General features: G+C 39.6%; 1 protein-coding gene across 2 annotated transcripts; it reads left to right on the plus strand.

The window, feature by feature from the left end:
- Nucleotides 1-12,889: 12,889 nt before the first annotated feature.
- traf7 (TNF receptor-associated factor 7) lies at nt 12,890-27,931 on the plus strand. Of its 2 annotated transcripts, none has more exons than XM_007573124.2 (22): nt 12,890-13,101; nt 16,527-16,703; nt 16,964-17,015; nt 17,108-17,196; nt 17,317-17,433; nt 18,230-18,322; nt 19,983-20,016; nt 20,100-20,313; nt 20,399-20,533; nt 20,603-20,698; nt 20,779-20,900; nt 21,578-21,651; nt 22,373-22,421; nt 22,496-22,623; nt 22,723-22,805; nt 22,898-22,937; nt 23,019-23,135; nt 24,225-24,347; nt 25,457-25,576; nt 25,833-25,964; nt 26,107-26,226; nt 26,963-27,931. In XM_007573124.2, the coding sequence occupies exons 2-22, from the start codon at nt 16,587-16,589 to the stop codon at nt 26,975-26,977; spliced, it is 2,070 nt and encodes a 689-aa protein (XP_007573186.1). In that variant the 5' UTR covers nt 12,890-13,101; nt 16,527-16,586; the 3' UTR covers nt 26,978-27,931. The 2 variants fall into 2 exon arrangements, with proteins under 2 accessions (XP_007573186.1, XP_007573185.1); XM_007573123.2 differs by having other exon boundaries at nt 12,891-13,101; nt 17,105-17,196.
- The last annotated feature ends 24 nt before the right edge of the window (nt 27,932-27,955 follow it).

Below are 27,955 nucleotides of genomic sequence, written 5' to 3' on the forward strand. Positions count from 1 at the left end.
CTCACCTTGTAAGGCCAATTTTTCCAACAAATACTTACGTTGTGAGGACCTACTGCACCTTATGGGCCTCAAAGCCCAAGGCTCATAAGAAGAAGTGCTGTTTTGGGGTTGGGTTTGGCTTAAGGTGTGAACTGAATATGGGGTTAGGGTCAATTTATTGAAAAACGAATTGAAGCGATTCAATGTCCTTCTGAAGATAGAAATACACACTATGCATGTGTGCATGTACATCCTTTACATTGAGCTACTCAACTCATTAAGTGGAATACATTGTATAGATTGAATACGCACAGACTCAAGTCTTTATTTCTGTTAATTATTATTTTAACTTATAGCTGATGACATTTGAGATCAGAATAGTACATCCAACCACTGATTAGTGGTTGGATGTACTAGCTAGGGGGATGTAATAGCTAGGTGGGATAGCTCTCTAGATAGTTTGGTTAGCTATTTATGGATTTATCTATGGATTTAGCAAAATCCATAGATAGATAGATAGATAGATAGATAGATAGATAGATAGATAGATAGATAGATAGATAGATAGATAGATAGATAGATAGATAGATAGATAACATGAAAGCTAAATGAAAAGATTAAACTTCATTTTGTCATGAGCATGAATAATTTTGCCCTTAACTCTAAATAATAAACCAGTAACAAAAATACACCACAGAGTGCTACTGAAGTATCTCTGAGCAGGCACTATTTGAAAAAAAAAAATTTACATAAAAAAAATATGGGGGTGGGAGGAAATGACAATAATATCTCAACAGCACTTTATGATGTGTGTAATAAAACAACATCAGGCAAACAAACATTTAAACCAAAGTGCAGAAACACGAGGAGCTATTTTCATGCAGCGAGTATTTCAGCTCTCATTTCATCCGTAGCAACATATCTGACAGATTAGGTAATTTGTCTGTTTGTGGCAAACATTTACAACAGAGAAACCCCTTAATAAGTCAGTGTTCCTAAACGTTTTCCTTGGATGGATTGATTAATTTAACAAGACAATGAGATGTATTTGTTCAGATCCAGAAAATACCTAAATCTAATTCTACAACTTTCCAGACTTGTAAACTTCTCACCCTCCTCTCATATCTCACCCGATCGATACACTCGGCACCAGTTTTGTCCTGAGCTCTATTTGAAAAAATAAACCAACAAAAAAACAGTTGTGGTATAGAAGCTGGTATAGAAGTGCAGTTAATGTGCCTCTTTACATAAAGTTGCTGTCTAGATATTAACTTTGCCATATAGTGCCAAATCCCTGGGACAAAATGTTCCTTTTCTTTTTGAACTTTGCATTCACAACTTTGATTGTGCAGCCTCATCAGAGTCGGAGGCTTCAAACTGAATTCCCAGCCCGCTTCTCATATTACCAGACATCTGCAGAGACATGGTGCCAACTTACAGACATCTGCTGATTCAGCACAGCCTGGACACTTAGTTGGACCATCCAGGCTGAGAGTCATTTGCTGTATACTCCGATGATATCATGGCAGGAACCACAGGAGAGTGGCCAGCATGCTGATGACCAGAAGAAGACGCTAGCTGTGTGTTTAATGCTGTGTGTTTCTAATCTGAGTCAAAACATGGAATTTCTCAAATGTCCCAGTAACATTTTGACAACCACCTTCTCCTTTGTTGACCTGAACTGGTAGACTTTTCTCCTTGTAGTCCTGCTTTCCACATTTTTATTGTTTATTAATATTTTGAAGGTGGACGTATGAAAAACAAGACTTGACAGATTCACTTTACAAAAGAATCTGAAACATCTCCGGGTGGTAATTTGTTAATTTATGTCTGTTTTTACACAGAACCTAGATAACTCTGTAATTGTTTTCTATCCCGTAAACATTGCCTTATCACAGTGAATCTCAGAAATGTCCACCATCGTTTCAATGATACATTCATGCAACAGTCGTTGGTAGAATCCACCTCCTGATTGCTTCTGGAAGAGGTGCCATCTTCTTTGACCGGCTGCTTTGTACCAGGCATAGAAAACCCTAGCTATGAGTTTTATCGAAAGTCTGGCTCCAGAACAGCTACAGTTGAAAGCAGATATCAGGCGCATTCCCTTTCCTTCTCCCTTCCTGACAGGAAATTACTCTAAAGGTTTCCTGCTTTAGATCAGCAAGGATTACCAAAATATTTTCCATTTTGTAAACAAACTTGTGATCAGGCCTGAAATCTGGGTGTAGATCTGAACCGTCAGGGACAGATAAAGACAATTACAAAGTCGGTCTTGTATCACTTGAAGAGGGTTTCCAGGATTAAAGGACTAATGTCACCATCAAGATCTCAACTGCTATGTACCACAAGTTTGGAACAAACGTCCAGAAAACTGCAAAGACGCTGAAACAATGAGTTCCTTTAAAATTCACCTGTTTGTAGTTGCCTTTAATTAGTAGTAAGAGGAGCATTGATAAACATATTTGATGTGTACTTGCTTCATGATTTCAATGAGGGGCATTTGACAAAATGTGACGTGTCGCTTGTTTCATAATTGATTGCTGGATTATATTTTTATGGCATAAAGCATCTGGAACCGCCGTGTTGCTGAAATGTGCTATACAAATAAACCTACCTTTATGAAATATAAACCAGAACAATGAGAGTAAAATTCTTGTAACTTTCTTCAAATTCAGAAGCAGACATATGTGTCCTTGTTGTTGTATAGCAGCGTTAGCATTGTAAATTTCTTGACTTGGCTCAAATGTTTTAGGTGTCCTTCCACAAGCTTCTTCACAAATGTCATGGTTCTGGTTTGCTGGTGTGTCTAAGGTGTTTTTGTTTTGTTTTGTTTTTTTTCACAAGCTGCTGTTTCCATATCAAAGGCGAGGCTGAGAACTCTGCTGCTGATTCACCTGATCTCCTCATCAGCCTGCGTGCCTCTAAGGAGAAGTCAGGTCGTTCTTCACCAGACCGCAAACCGATTTGGTTGTGCCAAATCAATTGAGACTTCCTAGATTATGATCATTTCTGGTGCTCATCCAGTGTATTTTCTAAATTGTTTCTGAATGTCGGACAAGAAGCTTCCCTAGTATTTTGGCCCATTCCTCTTGACAAAACTGTTTCAATTAAGTCAGATTTTTTTTGTTTTTACATGTCCTGCCCAGCAGGGTGGCAATAAAAATTATTGTCTGAGTGTCAAGGTGAGGTCCAACAGATTTACTTTCATAAACTGAGCGTTACGGCTTTTGGTTCAAAAGTAAAGGACTGAGAGACAGAAAAGAAAGGGAGAAAGGAGGGGAAATTTTAAAAGGAAAGAAGGAAATAGGAGTAGATGATAGAAAGAAGCATGGATCGAACAGAAGTCAAAACCCTAGTCTGCCTCTAAACCTGCAGAAAGAGAGAACCTTTCAAAGCCATGACAACATCATTTAGGTTTTACTAAATTGTTAATATGCAGATAAATCTTGATGTATGTAAGATTTTTGACCTTGAAGAAGGTTATTAAAAATCTCTAAAATAAGTATATATATATATATATATATACTTATATAATATAAAATATNATTACATTTGGTAATCCTAATTCATGTAAAACAAGAAAACTTCAGTGTGATTCAAGACGAAATGACTAAACATGGTTGCCATTTTATAGAGGATATGGAAGTATCTGATTTCAAGCACATATTCTAATACATTGAGTTTGTGTAAGGATCAACATTTCTAATGTTAACTTCAATTTACAGGAAACAAATAAAGCGAGGCTAAGCTGATTGAAATGTAATCTCTAGCAGATTTTCTTCAGAGCTCTCGCTGGAGCGTTTTGGAGCAGTTGGGGACTTTACAGTGAATTTTTGGAACCTCCTGATGACAAAAAATTTTTAAAGTCCAGTCTATAAATAACCAACACATGGACCAGTTTTTTCCGCATCCCTTTGAGACAGGATGTTTCTAATTTTGGCAATATTGTGGAGGCGAAGAAAAAAAGACCCAAATCCTTACTTTAAAAAACAAATTACTCTCAAGTACAGAGAGGATCCCAAAGCGCTACTAGAAACCAAGGAAAAGCCACACAAATGCACAAAATACAAAAATATGTAGGAGTTAGAAGAGAATAAACAAGAATTTATTTTATGATGATTATACCCATCAAACCTTTTTATGTTTTGTCATTACAGTCATTTTATATGGGATTTTATACGATGGACGACCACAATTAGGTTGTGAAGAGTACAACCAGTCGTTTTTCAAAAAGGAAAAACAACTGTTTTCTCAAAACTTTAATTTTGTTTTTTGTTTTGTTGCATGCAAAGGTTAGCATTGTCACTAACGATAACTTTTTATCTAATTTTGAATTAAAAACTAAAATAAGCTTACTGAGTGAATTAAGTTAATTCATTAGTTACTTACTGAACTTAGTTAATATAGTTAATTTTTCTAGCTAACACCATGATAGCATTTAAGCTAATTTTAGCTTTTTAGTTAATTTTGACTCAAAAGCTAGAGTTTACTTATTGAGTGGATTACGTTAATATTACCCAGCACCTTCATGTAAGCCATAAATTATAGCATTTATGCTAACTTTAGCTTTTTAGCTATTTTTGACCTAAATACTGAAGTTATCTTACTAAGTAGATCAAGTTGTTATCTAACATGCTGGCATGTTGGATATTGTTAAGAGAGGAAAAATTCTTGAACTTTAAAAACCTTTTGACTCATTAAATCCTCTCTTATGCCCGGGTTCAGAAAAATGCTGTGCGCAAAGACTGAGATCACGCAGAGATAATAGCGTCACAATTATCAGCATTTATTCAAGACAGATGCATACTATCACCAGAAAAGCACATCACATATCATCAGAAACCTTAGAGCACAAACAACACATGAATTTACCTGAGAGAGAAAAAGACAAAAGATGGAAACGACAAACAAAAAGGCAAAGACGTCTTTGGAGAAGTTGCAAGCGCAAAATCTGATTCGTTACTTCTGTGTAGAAAGTTTTATCTTCTTTTCTTTAATTTATTCAAACAAGGCGTATCTTTGCTCATCCAACCAGGAGCTATCTCTGATCCTCTCTCAAGCCAGAAACCCCTGCCGTGTTTACGGCCTTTCACAGATGAGTGTGAAAAGTTACAACTTCCACTGTATTGTTTTCCCACAGACAAAAGGCAGTTCAAATGATCGTAGCAAACCATCTGCTGTAACTACAAGTAAAATAAAGGTCAATAGGCCAGAATAAGTTACTGATTTAAAACCACAATTTAGGCCATTTGAATCAAGACATGTTAAGTTTTAAAACTAGCATATTTTAAATTTATTTTCTCAACAATAACTTCTGCAGACATAGGTCAGAACTGCTAGCATGAATAAAGTGAAAGCATTCTCTGATGTCTGCTGTAAATATACATTTGCAATAATGTTCTGGTGAAGATTTATTGAAACATCTAATCTGTTACAGAAATTACACAAATGGACATTGCTATACAAAAAAACAACAACAACAACAAAAAAAACAAAACAAAAAAAAAACAGTGGGAACACCCTGTAGGTTCAGGCTTTGGATGAGCTGTTTCTAATAAATTACATGTCCTCTGCTACCTGCTGCATCCATTATTCTGATGTCAGTTAAGGCAGGATATATTTGATTAATGATCTCAGAGTGTAGAGGATTCTGGATCAGATGGGATGAGAACTCTGTGTTGACTGTGGCGAATTAAATTTTAGAAACATCAAGATTAATAATGTTGATTTGTTTAAAAGGGAACAAAAATAAATGCATTAAGATTTAATATGGCTACACATCAGTAAAAAGAAAGAAGTAAAAACACTAAAAATCAAAAAGTTTGCGCAGCACAGCTTAACATCATCCATGTCAGTAGATGTGCATTCAGAACAAGAGCAGCCATTTTTATTGCACTTTACTGGAACTTCAACATAACTCCATGTATGCAGAAAAATAATAACCAGTGACATTTTCCCTTCAAACATGATTAAAATGAAATAATTTTGTTCAAATCTTTGGGAAAATTGACTTATTGTTTTACATTTATTCCACATTTTAAACTGAGCCCTTATTGTTTCCAACTGAGTTAAGTTGATTAAACCAACTGAATATGTTCTTATGAAAGACTCACTTCTCTATTTAAAACAATCTCTGCACTTCATCTATCTCCAATAAAAGCAGTATTTTTTTTTCAGAGAGGCATTCTTTCTCAGGAATTTGACTGAAAAACAAATCAGTCCATGACTAGTGAACTGCTTCTGCTTGCGTGCAGGGGGGTGGGGCTTATTCAAAACTGGAAAACAGACAGTGTATGCACACACGCACAGATGTGAGTGCTAAGTGAGCAGCAGCAGCAGCACTTAGAGACAGGTCCTTACTCAGCACCAATCATTAATTCATGACGTTCCTCTTAGATGGAAGTTCTCATCAGAAAGCTCAGCTCTCCTCCAGATGTCCAACCGAGCGACGGACAGAAACATACATCAGGCATATGGAGGTGGAAAAAGAGAGATTTTAGTTGAGGGGGATGATTTAAAGAGGAAGGATTGTGTGTGTTTCTCTCTCTGTGTGTGTGACTTCTAAAAATAACCACCTCCCTCCACATCATGTCCCGTAAAGGGAGATTTTTTTTACTCTCCCATTCCAGCTTCAAATCTTTCTCATCATTCTTTTCTGCTCTCTTTCACCAAAGGCGCCCGAGCTCCTGACCTCAGCTGACATCCCAGCATGACGAGTCGGAAGTTTTTTGCCGTTTTTCTGCAGCTCCCCTCGTTCTTTGTCGGGTATTTTTAAATCACAAAGGAATAAGTCCACGGTTTCACAAGAAAAAAGTTATTTTTAATGCAGCAGCAACAACAAAATGGAGGCGCTTTCGCCATCTATCCTTCTCTCCCTCCAGCTGTTTCCATCATTCTGCTGTTGCCCCCCCACCCCTCTTACCCCCTCCCCTCATCAGGCCTCTTCCTTTGTCCACCCGGCTGTCCCTCTGTAATCCACTGTGTCTTTTTTTGTAGCGGTACAGCATGTTGCTAAGCTGCACTTTGGCCCCTAATGGACCCAGTCAGTGGGGCGAACTGCCACCCTGTTGTATCTATCCAGGTCAAGTGTGACCGTGTGTGTTTGTGTTTGTGTGTGTGTTTGTGTGTGTGTTTGTGTGGTTTTGGATGGTGGCCAGATTCGAGGATTGTGTGTACAGCTTTTTCTTTGGCCTGCTTGTTGTTTGGATGTGTGCTTAATGGCGGTGCTGCACGTTTGCAAAGAAAGATAAGCGGCTTTTGAAAGGCTGCAACTGATCTCAGTCGAGTTTGATGTCCAGCTAATCCGCCGCTACATTTGGCGTTTTGATTCTAGATTCCTGCGATGTTCAGAAGGCCGATGATGTTCCAAGGTGGGGGTCAGACCGTGTGAACAACTTTGATAATTTGTTTTTCTTTCTTGTAAGAATTTTACAATTAACATTTTTTATATAGTAATCTGAAAAACCTGCATTTATATTCAGATGCCCCTTTGTGACATATCCTTCGCTAGGTTATGTCGTTTAGCTATTTGTGGCCTCTGGACTGATTTTGTGTGGCCCTGAACCCCCCGAAAATTAAACAAATTAGAATAAAATTAGAACTTTAAAATTAAAATCTGCTTGCAAAAATGTTAGATGCAACACAAACTGATGATTTTTTCCAAGTTTTTTTGTTTGCTTTATATTTTCATGGTAAATAGGAGCACATCCACTCACTGACTTATATTTTAAAGTACACAGTGGTGCAAACAAATCTGCTTTTAACTGCTCTGGTAAAATTTGTTCAAATACAGTCAGCATCAAATGAATGCTGACCTAGATTCTGTCTTTATTTATGAGAGTAGACTAAATATTTTTCCAGTTTTCTTCAATCAAGTTCTAAATAATAAAACCTTTCATTTAACAAGGAAAAAAAAAACATTTGAGGTTTTGGATCTGTGATCCTGACATTAAAGTTTGTGGCTGTTATCTAAGACTTGTGGAAGTTCAGTTCATCTCAGAACCAGTGCAGTTTGTGGGTTTTAGCTTTTTAACTGGTAAACTCAACACGCTCATTTGGTCTTCAAATATTTTCATTGAACAAGTTGGCTCCATGGCATTACAAACAATCTTAGCTAAGGATTCACCAATTCCAATTTTGGTTGATTCTACCTGAATTATTTATTCAGGTAGAATAAATAATTCTGCATGATACTAATTTGATGATAGGAGTTGAAAGTACACATCTGCAGGTCAGCATTCACAAATGTACCTATTTGTCAGTTTCTCTGTGGAGTGAGACTGCTAAATATTCGTGGAAAACTAAACCCACCTGTTTAGAGTTGCTTATGGCTAAATTAGGGTTAGAGTGTGGGTTTTGATGTCTTCAGTGTTTTTAAAGTTTTTATCTTTACTTTTTGTCTATTTATTAATTTCTTTTTATTTCTCTTTCTTACTGTCTACGTCAGTGGCGCAACTGCACATTATTCAGGTGGATGCGAAAACATAAATCGGCGCTCCCCCCCGCCCCCGACGGAAGGAACGTCAGCGTAGAAAATATACGCTTCCTCCCTCGGCCCCCTCCAGACGGGGTTTTGGCGCCCCCCCTGGTGCTGCGCCCCAATGCGTTGCATGCGCTGCATACCCACTTTTTGCGCCACTAGTTATGTCAAATCAGACATTAAGCGCATGAAACTCTTTTTTCCGATAACATTGAATGCAACACAACGTAACCTGACACCTACTGCTAAGTAGCCGCAAGTGCGAGAGAAGGACAGAGCGCGAGGCAGCAGCATTGATGGATATATGTTACTGGACTCGATATTACATGACTTATCGTGCGCCACACACGCGCCANGAGTCCCAGTTAAACGACGTTTAACTGAAGTCCTAAAAGGGGTGCTGGTTTTAATGTTTTTATCTTTTTTAATCTTTTTTTTTTCAAAATCTCTTTCTCACTGTTTATTCAATGTCACATGCTGTTTTTATTTTAATTATGTAAAGCACTTTGAAATGCCTTGCTGCTGAAATGTGCTATACGAATAAAATTTGATTGATTGATTGACTGATTGAAAACTTGTCCATTTGTGGACTTTTTTGTAGAGCGTATGTGAGATATCTGAAGAAAAAGGCAGCTTGGGAAGCTGAAATAATAAAACAAGAGGGCAAGACGAGATAAACGTAAGAAAAGTCGCGTTTGATGAAGGTTTTCCGTGTGTTGGGGTGTATTCTCTCTCAGCTGTCAGACGCAGGCTTATTCGTACAGAAGGGAGACAAGTGTTTGGTCAACAAAGGCCGACACACTTCTGAACCCTTCTGTGATTACACATTGAGAGACTGGCAACGCTTCCTGTCCACGTCGTCAGCTGTTCCAAACATCAGAATGAAAAACGAACAAGAGCTGACTGCAGGGCTGCAGGGCTTCGGAAATGTAGCCCTGCAAATAAGGGTGTACTCACACCCTCATTTGTCACACCCGCTTTTTCAAATTCAGTCCCACTGCAATAAAAACCAGAAACCTTTGGGGTACTGGAGGGGCTTATGTGGTAGACCAACAATAAGAAAGTCCAGAAGATGTTGCACAAGTTAGCTCAATCTCTGTCAGATCGTACGGAGAGCTTTTGTGAGCATCAGTTTTCAGGTCCTGTCACAGATTCTCATTTGGATTTAGTTCTAGACCAGCAACTAAAGACATTTTTACCTTTGGTCCAACTGAGCAAAGCTGCTTAAAGCACCGAAAGCTACATGATCCCTCACAACAAAATCACACTTTTCAACAACATCATTTATATTATTTTTAAATGAAAAACAAAAAACAAAAACAGATATCATCCTGAACTTATCACATTTTTCCATAAATGGAAATGAATGTTTTTTTTTTAATATAATGGAACCTTCAAATTTGGTATGATTTCTGATAATACATGTTATGCAAAAAGCATTCACTACATAACAAGTGAACCTGACACACTGCTAAGACAAACACGTATTTAATAATTATCTTTTATACCTTTTACACTTGTTAACACTAACCCTTTTTTGTTCCTAGGTTTTGCTAACCTAGACTCTTTTTGCTACTAATCCTTGCTAACCCTAACTTTTCTTGTTGCTACAGTCCTATCTCACTAGTTTGTGGTTATGACCAATTCAGAAACAAAATATGTAAGGATATGAATTCTTCACCTACTGTACTGTCCACACAGTAAATGCAGATTCCTATCTTTCCTTGGTGGATAGAAATGTTCAACAAAACAGGCAAAAAAATAATAGTAATAAGATCACCCCTGTCCACATAAATCTGCAACTGACAGAGACAGACCCGCCTGCAAGTTTGCGCTATCCCATAGAAAGAAGATAAAGCCACTAATGGAATGGGTTTCCACTAATGGAACGCTGAGCCGTGCGTGTCTGTGTGTAGCGAATGTGTGCACGCATCAACAAAGCTGCATCTTTTATTAATGGCCACATTCAAGCACAGCCTTTCTTTCCCTTCTATTTACAGCTCAGCCTCTGTGTCTGTACATGCAGGCATCTATTCAGTCGCACCTACTGTTTCCAGGCTACAGAGCTGCACTCCACAGCCCTGCGCTGCGTTGCTGCTGTTGTTGTTATAAAAAAGTCTGCTCTGCTTTTCCAGCAGAGAGGGAACAGTTCTGGTTCTGAACACAAGCACGCTTTCATCTTGGCTGTCTCTGCATTTCATTTGGTTTTATAAATGAGAAATGTGTTACTGAATCAGAAAGTTAAACAATATGTGGAACAATAGGCAAGTGTAAGTGGCGAAAATAAAATGTTGTCTGGTGACTTTACCCCCCCATAGTCCTTGTTTTTCTCATGATGTTTTTGTTACTTTACAGTTACTGTACCCTTTCCTGCACAGTGACACATTTCTTGATGTTTCTCACTGCAATCAGGCAAAATGACTTCTGTAAGAATTAATACATTTTTTTAAAAGTGTTCAATGTTTTTTTTTTCAGTTTCAAGGTTGTAATTAAGTGAAATATCTCCTTATTGTAGTTACATTGACATTCAGGAAAGCTTTTAGCCACTTCTTCTGACTACATCTAGATGAGTGGCGCCCTCTTGTGGAGACAATAATGCAACATTAAACAAACAGGTCGTCACACTGTATGGAATTCATCTAAACAATATATAGATTATAGAGAAAAGATTAGAAAATCTTCTGTCACTCATTTCAGAAAGTGAAACTCATATATTTTATAGATTCATTACACACCGAGTGAAATATTTCAAGCCTTTAATTTTTGTAATTTTGATGATTACCTTTGGGAAAGGAAAATATCACCAAAGTATTACTTGAAAAATATTCTAAAAATATTATGTTCCAGAGACATTTTCTAGTATATCATATGTAGTAAATACATGAAATCATGTATTGGTGATACATATTTTATACAAGATATTATATTGCAAAATGTTTCAAAATATACAACTGATGGCCACTGTCTATATATTGCAATATATTAAACATGAATAATGCATATAATGTATTTGTTTATATGTCCCAAAAAATATGTAATTTTATATTTATAAATATCCACTATCATGTATTGTGATGTATGTGGGAAAAAAGTATTGATATAATTTATGTAGTTTTTATAAAGCTATGGCTTACTCATACAGGTAAGCTCAAATTCACTGCCACAGAAAATTAGATTATTGTGAAAAAATGAAATACTTTTCTTACTCATTTCAGAAAGTGAAACTCTCATAGTGTATATATTCAATCCATATGAAGTGGAATGAAAATACAACATTCACTCTCCCTCAAAAAATGTGTATATTTTGAAAAAGTTCAATGTTGGAAAGCTGATGATGTCAGTCACACTCTTCTCAGATAATTAACTCCAAACACCTGCAAAAGTTTCCTGATCCTCTCATGGCCCCAAAACACATCGGACCTGACGGAAAAACGGGTTGACAGATGTAGGCAGCCATTAGAACGTCTACGTGCACAAACTCAAAATTTCACGTGCAGGAAGTCAGGCAGTCGCTTCACTGGAGAGATTGTCGCCTCATCGCGCAAGTTCTGTAGGAAATGAATGGAGAGTGAGCGTCGTCGTCTCCCTTGTGTCGAGTCCTTTAGGCTGCTGAAGGACAAACAGACCACCTTCCTCTACTTCTCTCCAATTAGCATTATTTGCTGTTATTTAAAATGTTAACTTTATGTTTTCTGTTTTTTTTTAAATAAAATCAAGAAAATTAGACAACCTTGAGCATCCTCTAATTGAGACTGCAATATAATATAGTGACTTCAGTCAGAGGCTTCTTAAAATCGCTGTAGCACAGACTGCTACCATCAGCATTGACAACAACTCTAAAGAAACTGCATAGCATGAGTTACAACATTTAATCTCCTTCTCTTACTAGTAATGTGTTTTTTAATTGAACTGAATGTATTCATTCCCTCTTCTGAGTCTTTGTATTGATTTTCCACATAAAATCTCAAAATACAGAAACATTTGTTATTGAAACTTTGCAATTTGACAAAGATCGAGTGGTTAAGTGAAAATCTTATTTACGGTTAAAACAGTATTATTTATGCAGCAGCCATCTTGAAGTTCTACTCGAAAACTTGAGGACGTCTCATTTACGAGCATCTCTTGATATTTAGTTATTACAGTCCCAGTCCTTTCAAACTGTTATTTCAAGTTTACATGACCAGAATTTGAGTTCAAACATAATTTATGTGTTATGCTTGTACTTTCTCAATAAAACGTTTTTCCCCCTTATATGGAATCAACAATACAAAACGTGTTGTCCGTCCGTCCCGCTAGACGTAGAAGGTGATGCAGGCAGTCTCGTGATGGTTCGGTTTCTCCGGGAACCAATAACCACTCGGCACCGAAAAAAAGATGTATATATTAGGAAAGGCTACGCTATGCTTTGGTTTGCGCAATTTAGACAGCCACCGAGTCCAGGCTCACCTCCTCATCCTGAATTATGGATAATGTAGTCCGACTGCAGGGCTAAGGCTACTCGTTGAGAGAAAGCGGTGTGCGTTCTACTACACCTCCCAGAGCACACCGCGGCATTCAGAGCTGGAGCTGCGAGTGAGGCAAAAAAGAGGAACGTTTCAGAATTCGCCTTCAGACTTGGAGCGTCGTTGCGGAAACAAATTATGGCAGGTTTTCACTATTTTTCTTCTAATACATATTAGAGAAAACCCTTTTATCTGACTAAAATGTGACTGGTGTGGTGTTGTAGTGGCTGACAGAGTTTGTCAAAGTCCGTCAGTAGCAGTGATTGCTAATAAGAGGAAGAAATTAGCTTGCTTAAGCTAGCAAATGCATCTTAGCTTGTCAAGACGAGCAACTTTTAATCATTAGTGAAAAGTTAGTGGTCTGTGAAAACGCTTTAAATCGTGTTTTTTTGACAACTTATCTGTCGCTAAATGCGTGTATATTCGTGTGGCCTTAACATTTAGCTAGAGAAGTTTGGTCGTGTTTCGCTTTGTTCCGCCCCCTTCCCCTTTATGGGAACCTCCAGGATTGTGACAATAACAGATTACAGATCTTGATTGCGGCCAGCTACAGCAGAGGCAGATAGTCCGCATACCTTTCTGTACACATCAGCGACTGTCTGGTTTGTCTGGGGGTCGCTGTCACCCTTTCCCTCCCTCCCGCTGATGCCTGTGTTTCTGTCTCTTCGCTCATCCAGCCCTGGAATGTAGGATCTGCACATGTCGGCCACTTTTTCTCACAAGATTCAGCCTCTGTATTTTTTTTTGTTTTGTTATTGTTGTTGTTACAGAATCTTTATTATATTAAGAGTTGCTAATGTTAATTTCTTACAGGCTTTTGAGCAGGACAGTTCCTCCTTAATTTGGATATTTTTGAACATGTGTAGCCTAATCGATTTATGCGCAAAGTTTTTTTTTTTTTTGTTTTTTTTTGTGAGAAGAATGAGATCAGGAGATAGTGAAGAAAGTAACATTTCAGGACGTAGAGGCGCTAGGGCAGTCCTCCAGCGGCCCACTGAGTTTTTAGGTTAAGAAATGTTAAAAGTTACAAAAATTCGGAGGCGCACTAGCAGGCGTCATAATTTGGGAATAATTGCGCGTGAGGCCAATGGGCAGGTTCAGGGACGGCGCAAACCCTCGCGCCCACTTCAATGCGTCAACTATAAACCTAGCTTTATTAGTCTTTACTGTCGGATTAATCTACTGTGTTTTCGTTACAAATGTGCGCAAATATTCTGTTAAAATTGAGGTGTTTCCATTAAGCGAATTTATTTTTGAAATGTCAAATCGCGCGGTTTCAGTGTCAATGGAAACGCTGCTACTGTTACTGATGTATAAAAAATATTTAAGATAAACAAAGAAAGCTTAATCTGTGGGAGAGCACTAAAGCCTGGTGACCCACCAGGATGAATATGCACTGGAGGAAACCCTGCAAACAAACAAACATATAAACTGTCAAAGGAATGAGAAGGAAAACAATTGATGATTAAAAAAAGAAAGAAAACAGCAAATGTGGTTGAAATGGTTCTTGTTTTTTTTAGTGGTAAACTAGCTGCGCTCTCTTAACACACCTTCACCATGATGACACATTGTCAAGTTTTAGATATCAAAGTCAGCGTATGAATACTATGGTAACACACCTTATGGTCCTAATTAATATGATCTTTGCAGCTTTTTCTTGTTCTTGATTACTGAACAACGCTGCCTGAACTTTGAACTTCCTGTTCCAGCTACATTTATGCTTAGCTCTTTGCTGCACAACTTCTTAAGGCTACAAATGCCTTCAAACTAAACAAGTCAAACAGTCTGGAAACGTTTTTCATTAAACATGTCCAAGTTGTTGTTGAAATGAAAGTGAAACATTAGTGTATTTGTGCCAGTGAAGCAAGGTCAGGCGTCTCCAGACTGCATTTGTTGCTGTTGGCATTACCCATCTGACAGTTCTGTGCCTGTTGTGTTCATGGAGCTAATTGTACAAACTGTGATTCCCTCTGTTGAAACAACAATTCAACTGAATAAAATGTGATGCTTCAGCTTTTGGCTAGACCTTTAGAGTATGACATAATCTATTGTGACGGGTGGCGGTAACGATATAATACCACAATATGCTTTTGGTGTAAAACTTACCATAGCAATGAAAACCCCCCCACACTTAGTTTAATCTTAGTATTTTAGCTCTGTCTTTTTAATACTGATCAGTGATATCACTAATCAGTGATATGATATATCACTGATCATATTAGAATGATCAGTGATTACTTTTAAGCTTGATCAATGAAACTGGGCACTCTCTCCCAGATTCCTCTAAATCTATATTGAAATGGTGTTAGTGGTGTTGATGCTCGTAGCAGGAAGACGGGCCACAAAGTGAAATTCTTCTCAAGTCCCCATACTCCCATGGGCCGGCCCTGCATGATGAGCCAGAGCCGCTGCACTGCGTAGGTCCCTGCTGGACGCCCGGGACAAACGGGGACATTTACTTTATGTGGCATTAGTTAGAGACCAAGCTTTTCCATTTGCTGACATTTGAGTTGTAATACACACAGAGGCTGTTTGTTTTGGTTGCCTGGGCTTTATGGGATCAGTTTTTCTGATCTCCAATGCCGAGGCTGAGATCTGCCTGTCTGGAGTGGAGCAGGAGTAGAGAAGGCATTCGATATGGTGCAGTTTGAGGTATTGTGGCGCCACAAAAATACTGTGTGTTCCGTGACTACATCTCCTGAACCAACAGCTTATCTATATCAAGCTGCAACGCAGACACAGAGCCATGTGGTGCCAGAACACGTACTCGGTGAGCATGTGTGAGATGTAAAAGCACACACCAGACAGGAGTCTTGGTTCAGAAAGATATAGCATTCCTCACGGCACGCTCAACCTGCACCTCTAAAAGCGTCACCATTTGCGTTTCGCATTGAGCATACACAAGCAGAGCAAGTGTGGCTTTTAAAGTTGATGCCTGCCTTGTTGCAGTATTGTCTGCAAAAAAATGAGTCCCCACAGGGGTCTCATATAAATGTCAATGCAGGTGAACATGCTCTGCAAGAACACCTTCCAAATTGTCCAGTTTTAGTGAGAGGTGGTGCATCTGATCGGCGCTCAGGTGAACTTCAGAGATGCAGCAGCTGCAGCGCGCGAAGTGGCCAGCAGTATGATTGGTGCGCTCCTCTGGCTTCATGCCCTGTTCAATGCCTCAACTATATACCCATCTTTCAGGAACGACTCCGATCTGCTGGTGTAGTGCGCAACGGAACAGAGCGGAGTGAAGACTCATGCAGTCAGGCGTTACTGGTGCATGAAAAAACTAGTTTAAAATAAAAACAAGCAACGCTTAGCCTGAGCTCAAAACCTACAGTCTTCAGTTTGCATTTTAAAGTTCATGACAGGACAATTAGAGTGAATTCGGAATCAGCAGATCGGGTTTATTACAGATGGGTGATCGGCCAGAAAACTGCAATTGATGCAGTTTAATACTGTTTGATCTTTTTTGTTTTTAGTTGCAGATGTTTCCCTCTGTGTCTGACGTGATTCCATTCCGTTCCTCCACCATTATTAACCCAACACTCTTCATTTTCTTCCTGCTTTTCCAGGCCTAGCAGTCCAGCTGGCTGCCTGTGTTTCTGTCTTTTTGTGTGTGTGACGTACGGGTTATGAGCAGCAGTAAAACACCCCGCTACAGCCAGTACTCTGGAGGAGCCACCGCCTCCGCCGCCGCAACATCCATCTCCAGCAGCCCCTCGTCCTCCCCTGCAGACTCGGGTGTTGGGGTAAGATGTAACCTGGGTTTGTTTTGGGGTTTAAATTTAGGAGAAGTGAACGAGAAAACCGGAACAGAGGTAACGCCACCACAATGCAAAACAGTCCAAAAGATTACATGTAGCCTGAGAAAATGTTTTACATCTTCCCAGATGTAAAACACTCAGAAAACTAGATGGAAGAAAATAGTCTGAACAAAAGAGTTTTATATGTTCTGATGGAAGGTGATCATTGCTCTGTCCATCTCGTCACTGTCTTGTTCATGTTGCAGAACATGATGGAGGCGACCTTTGGCCCCACCTTTTCTTCCTCTGGAGCTAAAGGTAACGCACCAAACGCCGCCTTTCCTGGACTCCCATTTCTGCCTCTTACTCCGAGCTCAGACGTTCAAACCGTGTTGACTTTATTTCAGCAGAGAGCTCCAGCACCTACAAGCAGCACAGGAGAACCCCGTCCTCCTCCAGCACTCTGACGTACTCCCCTCGTGACGACGACGACGGAATGGTAAACGGGTCACACCCTCCCAGAGCGGCTTTAGATTAGCTGGTGTCTGAGGTTGAAATCCTCCCTGCGTTTCATGTTGCAGTAACGTATGTGACTGTTTATCTCTCTCCTCCTCTTTAGCCTCCCATCGGCACGCCGCGACGGTCTGATTCAGCCATTTCCATTCGCTCTCTTCATTCCGAGTCCAACATGTCGCTGCGCTCCACGTTCTCTCTGCACGAAGAGGAGGAAGACACGGTACGCCGTCACCCTGGAGCAAACACCTTTCCACTGAAAAACACAATCTTACCTGGTATTTTATTGTCTAGTTTCTAGTGCAAAAGTCTTTGTGCACTTTTTAAAAGACAAAACTAACTTCTAAGGAACTTTTCAACGAGATGAAGACGCTGGTTTTCAGTCAAAAACTTTTGAATATTGGTAAAAATTTCTAGTTTAACTGGCAGATTTTTTTCACATTTTACAACTTGATAATGGATCTACACTAAAAAAAAATAATTAAGATTACGAGACTAAAGTTGTACAGGAATAAAGTCGAAATAACAGCAGAATAAAGTCACATTACGACTTTATTTTTGTAATACTTTATTCTTGAAATAGGACTTTTTTTCTCTTATCATTTCGACTTTATTTTCATAATACTATTATGACTTTAATATCATATTACAACTTTCTGCTCATACAACTTTATTCCCCTACAAGTTTATTCTTGCAATTTTAGGACTTTATTTTTGTAATTTAGTTTTCAGTTTTTTTCACATTTTTCTAAGGCCCTAATACTCCGTCATAACTTGTTTTTTTAATATTCAAAATGAACTGAATTAAAACAAGCTTCTTTATCTTGCTGAAAAGTTACTTGCAAGTTTTTTGTTTTTTTGTTGTTGTTTTTTTTTTCATTTCAACTTTACCAAAATATTTGCACTAGAAACCAGTCCAAACTACTTGGTAAGATGTAGTGTTTTCAGTGTATTTATACATGGGGGTCTGTCACATGCTGCTGTCCCACCTTCATAAACCACGGTGTGTATGTGACCAGGAGCCGCAGGTGTTCGCTGAGCCGCCGTCTGTGAAGCTGTGCTGCCAGCTGTGCTGCAACGTTTTCAAGGATCCCGTCATCACAACATGTGGGGTGAGTTTAGTTTCCACTTTTTTTGTGTTTTTATGACATTTCATAAAGAATTGCTAAATATAAGACCACTAGAAAACCCCTCCATTACTGCATTAACTAATAGTTATCTTCTGTCTGCTGTTCAGTAAAAAGAAATGGGCAATTTTTTCACTTGTCTTTCATTTTTAAAGCTGTTTGAGACATTTCAGTAACCCTGGTGTCTTTACTCTGTCATTGAAACATAAATTTTAAGTTTTTTTCATTTTTAGATTGACTTTATTCCTCTGTTTCATATTAAGTCACATTGTTTTTTGTTCTATACTAAATGCACCTTGCAGAAATATTCAGCCGTTCTCACAATTTGTCACATTACATCCAACTTCATGGTTGGTTTATTCTGATTTGATTTGCGAAACCAATACAAAGTAAAAGGCAAATAATACATTGTTTGAAATTACTTCCAGATCCAGAAAGTGTGGCATATAAATTCATTCCCCTTTACTCTGACACCCCTAAAAGCTAACGCCTTCAGAGATTCCTCATTAGCTGAAGAAAGCCGATCAGAAATCAAACAGGAAGTCCTGGTTGCGGGTTGAAACGAGACATTTAGGGGGCGCAGCAGACGTGGGAAAGAACGACCTCAGGTCACATGAAACCAGGACGGAACTTATTGGCCTACATACGAGACGTGGTGTGTGGTGGAAAACTAACACTGAACTGCTCATTCTGAACAAACAAGCTTTAAAAGACGAGCTTTAAAAGATGAACTTTTAAAGTTCGTCTTAAAACCATCTATTTTACTTGGCTTTCAACTCCAGCAGGATCTAGTTTTAAATTGTATGTTGGTTTGTTTTTAAACTAAGAGTTTTTATTTTTTTTTATTGTTATGTTGTGTTTTAATGTGCAGCACTTTGTATCAGCTGTGGTTGTTTTAAAGTGCTTTATAAATAAAGTTGGTATGGTATGGTAAATACTGTGGTGGAGGTATCATGCTGTGGGCCGCCTTTCTTCAGCAGCGAGAGGGAAGCTGGTCAGGGTGGGTGGGTGGATGGATGGGTGGGTGGATGGATGGATGGATGGAGCTGCATGTGGAAATTATTTTTACAGAATTCACCACAAACATCAGCATGCCATGGAAAAAACATCTTTTGCAAGAGTTTTCTGTCTGACCCTGTCTAACACTAAGGACAGTTGTCTTGAAATCTTCTTTTAACAGTAACTTGTAATTTGAAAAAAACTAAACAAAACTTGTGGGTATTTGTAATAGAATAAGAAGTACAGTACATATCTTAAACCAGGTGTAGTTTCTATAAAAACTACACCTAATCTATAATCTGTAATCTATAAAAAAATCTATAAAATCTATAAAAAAAATAATTTTGGCCGATACCAATTTAGTTTCTTTCAAAATGGAGCAACTTTTCTTTCTTTCTTTTCTTTCTAAAGTCACTAAATATAGAGACAGAGTTGCTAATTTGGTAACAGTAAGGTGACAGTAACATGTTATGTGCTCATGTTCAGACATTTGCGGTGGTAGATAATTAACAGAGTTACATGTAAGTATTGGTTGGTCTCCCAAATTGAGGAAAATCTGTGCTGATTTCTCGATGCAGTCCTAGTTTAGTGACAGCTGAGGTTGCAGAAAACATGTCAACTTTCCCTCTTTCTCCTCCCTCTTCAGCACACGTTCTGCAGACGCTGCGCCTTGACTTCAGGTGAGTCCTGAACCGATCAGCGTTTTGTCTTTTACGATCTAGTTACCCCACGCTGTCTTAACGCTGGCATCGTTCGGTCCCAGATAAGTGCCCCGTGGACGCAGCCAAGCTAACCGTCGTCGTGAACAACATCGCTGTCGCCGAGCAGATCGGCGAGCTGTTCATCCACTGTAAATACGGCTGCAGGGCGGTGACCAACGGCGCCGTGGCCCCGGCAGCCTCGGTGGCCGGTAAACCCGGGGCTCATGAGGTGGACCCCCTTGGCTGCCCCTTCACCATCAAACTGTCCTGTCGCAAGTACGCAACAAAAAACGTCTGGCAAAATGCTTGACGTTACGTTTAAGATTCAAGTTTCAGTGGCATTTTCAACTCTTGTGCGCAGAGAGCATGAGGCGAGTTGCGACTACCGGCCGGTGCGTTGCCCCAACAACCCCTCCTGTCCCCCTCTCCTCACCATGAACCTGGAGGCTCACCTCAAGGAGTGTGAGCACATCAAATGTCCGCATTCCAAATATGGGTGAGCATCTTTACCTCTCCATCCAGCGGGAATTCGATAAAACACTTCAACATGTCGTCTTCCCAACAGCTGCACATTCATAGGCAACCAGGACACCTACGAAACCCACCTGGAGGTGTGCAAATTCGAGGGTCTGAAGGAGTTCCTGCAGCAGACGGACGACAGGTGAGCCCAACTCCAAAAGTCTTGTCGCCTGAACGGTTGTGGAATAAGAGGTTTGAGCTTTTGTCTGGGTTCGTGTCCAGGTTCCATGAGATGCAGCTGGCTCTGTCTCAGAAGGACCAGGATATTGCTTTCCTGCGCTCCATGTTGGGGAAACTCTCTGAGAAGCTGGATCAGCTGGAGAAAAACCTGGAACTTAAATTTGGTAGGAAGACGCACACATTAGCCAAGTTTACATGTTTACCTTGACCACGAAATTGTGCAAATTGAAATGATGAAAATAAATTTGCTTAATGGAAATATGGCTATTTAGAAAAAACTCACATTTCTTGATACGGTTTGGCGCCAGGATGAGGAGGTTTTTCAGGTTATTGAAACAGATGAATTTTGGAAAACAATTTTTGCATCATACGAGTCATGTGATCAACAGTCAGGTGTTACTACTGACAGAAACGACGAAGAGGATGACAGGAAGTGGTAGGAGGATGATGTGGGCTTTTTTTTGTTTGTTTGTTTTTTTCAGACAACGTCCAGCTGGCTCCACCAGATCACAATAAGTTGTGACAGAGAGATGAGCTAGCATCGTGGCTGAATTATGAATATAACTCATGGCAACTATTTACATCAGTCGCTGCCATGATATTTTAATGACTTATCACATGAACCAGTTTTAATTTCATTTCTTATTTCATGGAAACAAAGCAGTTGGAAACTTGTTTGAGCATAGACAGAGATTTGTGCACATTTCCAATGAAAACACAGCTAATGCTAATTCGTCATAGAGTTAATCAGGTCTCCTGTCCTAATTCCTCTGTAGATGACATGATGCTTAATGTTAGATTTTTTTTCTCGTCTTAGTGTGTGTTCCTGTGTGTTTTTAAGATATGTTGGATGAGAATCAGAGTAAACTCAGCGAGGACCTGATGGAATTTCGTAGAGATGCCTCCATGCTGAACGTAAGTCTAGTCACAATTTTCTGAACCATATTTTTAAAGTAAAGTTTTGTTTGTTCATATAAATGCATCAGAAGCAATGTGACGAAGAGAGCAGTCGCTGTTACACAGCTCTGCCATCAACAAAGACTTTTTGGTTTCGGAGTATCTCAGTGTTTTGTGTTTAGTATCGTAGCGTGATTAGAGCAGGACAATAGATCAATTTTATCGATTAATTGAATTTTCTCCTTCAGAAGATTTAGTTTTAGGAAAATCTGGATTTTTATTATTTTTATTTTTTATTTTTTGCTGTAATGTACTCTTTGGGCTTCCGTAGTTTAGAGTGACTTCTTCCTACCCAGAATCTATTGTCTTGTTTTACGGCTCTTATTTCTTTAGACTTTAAATTCAGGTCAATTCCCAGAATGAAAGAAAGTTTGTGAATTTTTGGTCATTTGTAATTTCTTTTTAAGAAAACAAAGTGAGAAGAATAGTCAGCTAAATGTGGCATAAGAAAATTCTGAGATTTAAATTTTAAGCTGCTCTAATTAGCACATTTAGCGTTGCTAATGGCCGACTCTGTCTGCATTCCCTGTAGAGTAAGAATAGCTGTAGCTTAAATGTGAAATCTCCAAAAGACTCCTGATGTTTCCCGTCTCTACAAGCAGACAGCGCTTAGGGAAAAAAGATTTCTCAGAGTTTCTCTAATCAAAGCAGTGGTCTAATGTCGACCATCTCTCCTCAGGACGAGCTGTCTCACATCAACGCCAGGCTCAACATGGGAATCCTCGGCTGTAAGAATCTGCCTCCTTACACTCTAGCTCTCCTTCCAAAGATAAACACAAACCCAGCGTGTCCCGTCTCTTAGCTTACGACCCGCAGCAGATCTTCAAGTGTAAGGGGACGTTCGTGGGCCACCAGGGTCCGGTCTGGTGTCTCTGTGTCTACTCCACTGGTGACCTGCTCTTCTCTGGCTCTTCTGATAAAACCATTAAGGTAGAAAATCCCACTTCAATCAAACTAAACCTCCCTTTATTTATTCATACTGGGGTTGATTTTTTTTATTACAAAATGCATCATTTCCTGTCTGTCCAGGTGTGGGACACCTGCACTACTTATAAGTGTCAGAAAACCCTGGAAGGCCATGATGGCATCGTGCTGGCCCTGTGCATTCAGGGGTAATACAACACACACACACACACACACGTTCTGTTCCTTTAGCCCCATCATCTTTGGAGCAACGTGACATGCTTTGTTTTTGTCGCCACAGTAACAAGCTGTACAGTGGATCTGCTGATTGCACCATCATTGTAAGAATCACTCACCTCCAGCATCAGACACCATCCCGGCCAGCAGGAACTAAGTGTGTGTTGCATTCGCTTGTCATGTAGGTGTGGGACATCCAGACCCTGCAGAAGGTCAACACCATCCGTGCCCATGACAACCCCGTGTGCACGCTGGTCTCCTCCCACAACATGCTGTTCAGCGGCTCCCTCAAGGCCATAAAGGTACAGAGGACGACTCTGTTCATCCCACCTGGGATCAGTTACTGAGCGACTGACACGCTGCTGGAAAAAAACACAACAACTTCTTTTTATCATCAGAGGGTCAAATGTAAAAGTGTGTATACCATTTGAACATTTCCACATTTTCTCATGTTACAACCTGCCAAGTATTTGCTTCAGGTTCCAAAAACAATAAGTAGTTCATGATTGGAGATAAGTTGTACATGGATTACACTTCTTTTTCTTTTCCAAATAAAAATCTGAAAAGTGTGGCTAGCATTTAATATTTAGTAATTAGTATTTATGTTAAACCTCTTTTAAAGGTAAATTCCTAAACAAAATTCAGTTTGTACAACAGTCAGAAATGACCTACTTAGTAATAAAGTAACAGATTTACCCCTTTATTCAACCTTCTAAATGACTTGTAAAATGCTTAATGTATACAGTGATGGTGTCACAGGGAACCAGGTGATATTAAGGGTTTTATTAGCTGATATTTACATGAGAAATCCATCATAACGTCTTCTGTAAAAGTCTGAAAATCATCAACCAAAAAGTACATAAATTCAAATTCCAAAAATAAAGTTGCTTGATGAAAACATGACAGTCTGACTGCTATTTAACACGGTTTCTCAGTCAGCCATCAATGTTAGTTTTGACTATAAAGTAGAAGAACTTTGTGGGCAAGTTTTCCTGTGTCTGGGATATGCCTAGTGCAGGATATGCCTAGCCTTGACTTTTTGTTGCCATGGATACAAGACATGGGGCAGAGGGCCATTGTGTTGCTGCTCCTACAGAGGGACTTTCCTATGTTGCACAACTTCCTCCCCCAGTCAGACTTGTTGCTCAGCGCCCTGCGTGTCCACGCTCAGGTTCAGGCTCTGCGTGGTTTTGCTCTTACATCACTGTGTAATAGTTTCAATGTGTCCTCTGACTGCAGTTATTGGTGACTCATTCTAAACTCAGATTAAAAGGAGCAGTAAAAGAGCAAGCCTTTAAAGCTCGTTTCACAACGGTCATTCCAGTTTGTTTGTTTTCCATTGTCTGTCATTGTTTGCATTGTGTTTAATTGCGTCTCTTTGGTTTCTCCAGGTGTGGGACATTGTTGGGACGGAGCTGAAGCTGAAGAAGGAGCTGACGGGGCTGAACCACTGGGTGAGGGCGCTGGTGGCGTCCCAGAACCACCTGTACAGCGGCTCATACCAGACCATCAAGGTACGCACAAAACCTCACTAAACCTTACAGAAAATCTACTATTTTTTTAGCTTTACGTCAGGTGATGATGTCATTTCCTCATCAAAAACATGCCAGGAGTGTTACTTTCATTCTTTCATGCTTGTTTGAGGAATCCTTTAATCTCCCGTGGCAACCATTCAGCTCTCCCTCGACTTGGCTCCTTCAGACTAGGCAGTAGTAATTGGCTCTTTATACGATTTACTTCTCAGTGAAACGCTGGTAAAAACGTTATTAAAGGGTTAATAGAAGAGCCATGGGTGATGACTTCCTGAAGGCGGAGCTTCAGAAGGTTTCAATGAGGACTAAATGGAGCCAATAGAAAAACATCAGTAAGATTTCATCAGCATTAAAGTATTTATTATTATTAATTTGTTTTTAGGTTGACTTTTAAGAATAAATTTTGATGTTTATTACCCAGGATGTGGCTTCTAGTTAATATGTTAACATGTAATTATCCTCCACCGTTCATTTAAATGGGGTCCAGTTAGACGTGGATCTGTGGGTCTGAAGTCGAGTTCTGCTTTCAGAGCAGCAGGCCGACAGTCTGGAAATGTTTTGCTTGGCAGGTGGAGCTGCATGGTTATGAGCCAGGGACAGATCTGAGTGAGGGTTGGCTGTGATTTAATTTTAGCTTCTGTCCATACAAATAAAAATAAAAACATGAGATGTTTTTGTTTTTTTGTTTGGGGAATAACCAGGCCAGTTTATTCTGTCCTTTAGAAGGAGACATGTGGACATGTTCAGCTCTGAGCTGCTAACAGCTGGGATTTTATTTATTTACTTCAAATAGGTTTTTAAAACAAAGAAAATGATTAACTTTTTCTTTTTGAAAAGAAACAGAAGGAAGTGAACACTTATTTAATCCTACTCCTTACCTTGATTTAATGACGTATATCTCTGCGTATATCTCTGACGCAGAGATATACGTCATTAAATCAAGGTAAGGAGGCTAAAAGAAATGTCTCCATCAATACTTGGTTGCATTTTCCTTCCAGTAAAACAAACTAACTGGTTCAACTGGTCTTGGTTTTACTGGTTTGTTACGGTGCTCCACTGGTTTGAGTTTTGGTCCAACTCTGTGTTTGCAGATCTGGGACATCCGCTCTCTGGAGTGTGTTCATGTGCTCCAGACCAGCGGGGGCAGCGTCTACTCCATCGCCGTCACCAACCACCACATCGTATGCGGCACCTATGAAAACCTCATCCATGTAAGGCTCCCATGTACACACACACACACACACACACACAGGCTTAATGTTGTTCAGTTGATTAGAACCAATTGCAGTTTTCTGGCCGATCACTGATCTCTAACAGGCCTGACCTGCTGATGCCGAGTTTGGCCAATCATCATTTTTCTATTTATTTACTTTTTGTCGGAAAAGTTGCTAAACGTAGCAACAAAGTGGCTGCGTTGGCGCCTGTTGGGTGACTGACGTTGTTGCTGATGGTGTGTGTCTGCTGCAGGTGTGGGACATTGAGTCTAAGGAGCAGGTCCGAACCCTGACCGGCCATGTTGGAACCGTCTACGCTCTGGCTGTCATCTCCACTCCGGACCAGACTAAAGTGTTCAGTGCCTCCTATGACCGCTCCCTCAGGGTGAGTCGCACTCTGTCTGGGTGTGTGTGTGTGGGTGTGTGTGTGAGAAGTACACAGGGTGAGTTTTGACTGTAACACAGCCTGGCAGGTAGCTAAAGTGGAAGCTTGTGAAAACACTCTTACTTGGCGGCTTGTGTTGCAGGTGTGGAGCATGGACAACATGATTTGTACCCAAACTCTGCTCAGACACCAGGGCAGTGTAACGGCACTGGCCGTCTCCAGGGGGCGCTTGTTCTCCGGAGCGGTGGACAGCACCGTTAAGGTAAAGCCAGTCATCAGGCTGCCACAGAGCAACCCAATCATTAACCTCCTGAAACTCGATAATGATTCCTTCTGTTGAGGCCTCAGCTTCCTCATCCTGATGAAACTCATCTGATTCACCAGGATCCATTTATGGCTGATCTCTCTTTGTAAAAATAATCTGGAATTTAAGGGTTTAGTGTTTATATTTTCTGACTTTATTCCATATTCTATCGACTAAATGTTGTCTTCCTTTAGTTTTTCTCCTTTCTCTCCTATCAAAAACTGAATGATAAAAGTTTTCAATCTGATGCTTTGGTCTCAACTAAACCTTTTTTGAAGGACATTTTTGTTTCCACAGACTTCATGATTCATTTTATTTGTTGTTTCTGTTTTGTTTATTTACATTGGATATTTAAAATGTCTTCCAGTTTCAGGGTTAAATGTTCATTAGGATTTTAGTTTATTTATCTTTCAGAATAAGTGCTTGCATTATTATGACATCATTACTTGAAAATGATCTCCAAACAACAATATTATTGTTTATTGCAATAACTTCTGGGACAATTTATTGTCCAGTAAAACTCGTTATTGTGACAGGTCTAATCTTCACCTCAGCAGAAGTATGTTCACAAGATTCATGGTGAAATAATGTGCTTCCACTAAAGAAATTAGCCAAAATAACAGCTAATTTGTCTGGAAATGTTTGGAATTTGGAGCCAGACGGAGTAAAGTAACCAGTCGTGTCTCTGCCTCAGGTGTGGACATGCTGAACAAAACCGTTCTGGTCTTCAGGCGTCCAGCAGATGATACGCTTCATAACTTCTCCAAAACGCTCCACCAACATCTCTAAGGACGACTCCCTCCCTCCACCGTATTCATCCCCGGGTCCAACCGGACCCGCCGCCTTACAGCCGCACTAACCGGACAGAAAGCAGGAAGTGGACGCCCGCCCGCCGCTTCCAGAGCTCTACTAACGACGCCTGATGCTCTGATGCTCAAAGACCGGTCTCACTCCAGATATCGAACTTTTCCGTGGCTTTTGAAGATGTTGTGGTTTTTACTGTAAACTTTAAACTTGACCACTTAAGTTACAAACCCTGAAGTGGTCATCAGCATCGGTTTCATCTTCAGTGCATTGTCTTTTTCTTTAAGCGGCCTTTATAAAACAGCAATGTGTTTAGAGTGAAGGATCTATTAGTGCCATGATGAGGTTGTATTCAGCGCCTGTACAGCTGAAACGTTGGTCTTTGTTCATGCATGTGATGTGCCTGTCGAAGCGTAAAGGCGTTTTTTGTTGTTTTTTTTAAATGAGTGCCATATTAGAGTTGTATCGATACTTCTTACACTCCTTTCTGTTTTCAAAGAATTATGAACAAACTCCAGAATGACACCACCAAAGTAGTTAACTGTAAATAACTTAAAAAAACAAAACAAAGGCAGAGATGGACATTAATCTCAAGTCTTAATGTTTGAGGACCCATATTGGGTTGACAGTAATGAAGAATATGAAATACAGACTGTTGATATGATCATGCATATTACACGTTTTAGCTATAAAGTTTTGAAAGTGTTTTTATTTCAGCTCATATTGACTGTAGCTTTGGTACAGAAGAAGGAAAGAATGAAAAAGTGTCTTCACTGAGTGGCTTCAGTGATTTTCTTGTAAACTTATAATCATTTAAGGTCGACTTGATCACTGATCAATAAAACGGTTGTACTCTTTGACGGCTGCTGATTTGTTTGATTTA

This window comes from Poecilia formosa, unplaced genomic scaffold (genome assembly GCF_000485575.1).
Source record: "Poecilia formosa unplaced genomic scaffold, Poecilia_formosa-5.1.2 Scaffold319, whole genome shotgun sequence".
NCBI lineage: Eukaryota > Metazoa > Chordata > Actinopteri > Cyprinodontiformes > Poeciliidae > Poecilia > Poecilia formosa.

Excerpts from the sequence above, each read along its gene's own strand:
- traf7 (XM_007573123.2), top strand. The coding sequence starts at position 16,587 with ATGAGCAGCAGTAAAACACCCCGCTACAGCCAGTACTCTGGAGGAGCC. Across the intron at positions 17,434-18,229 it reads ACGAAGAGGAGGAAGACACG|GAGCCGCAGGTGTTCGCTGA; the intron begins GTACGCCGTCAC and ends GTATGTGACCAG. Across the intron at positions 20,534-20,602 it reads TGTCCGCATTCCAAATATGG|CTGCACATTCATAGGCAACC; the intron begins GTGAGCATCTTT and ends TCTTCCCAACAG.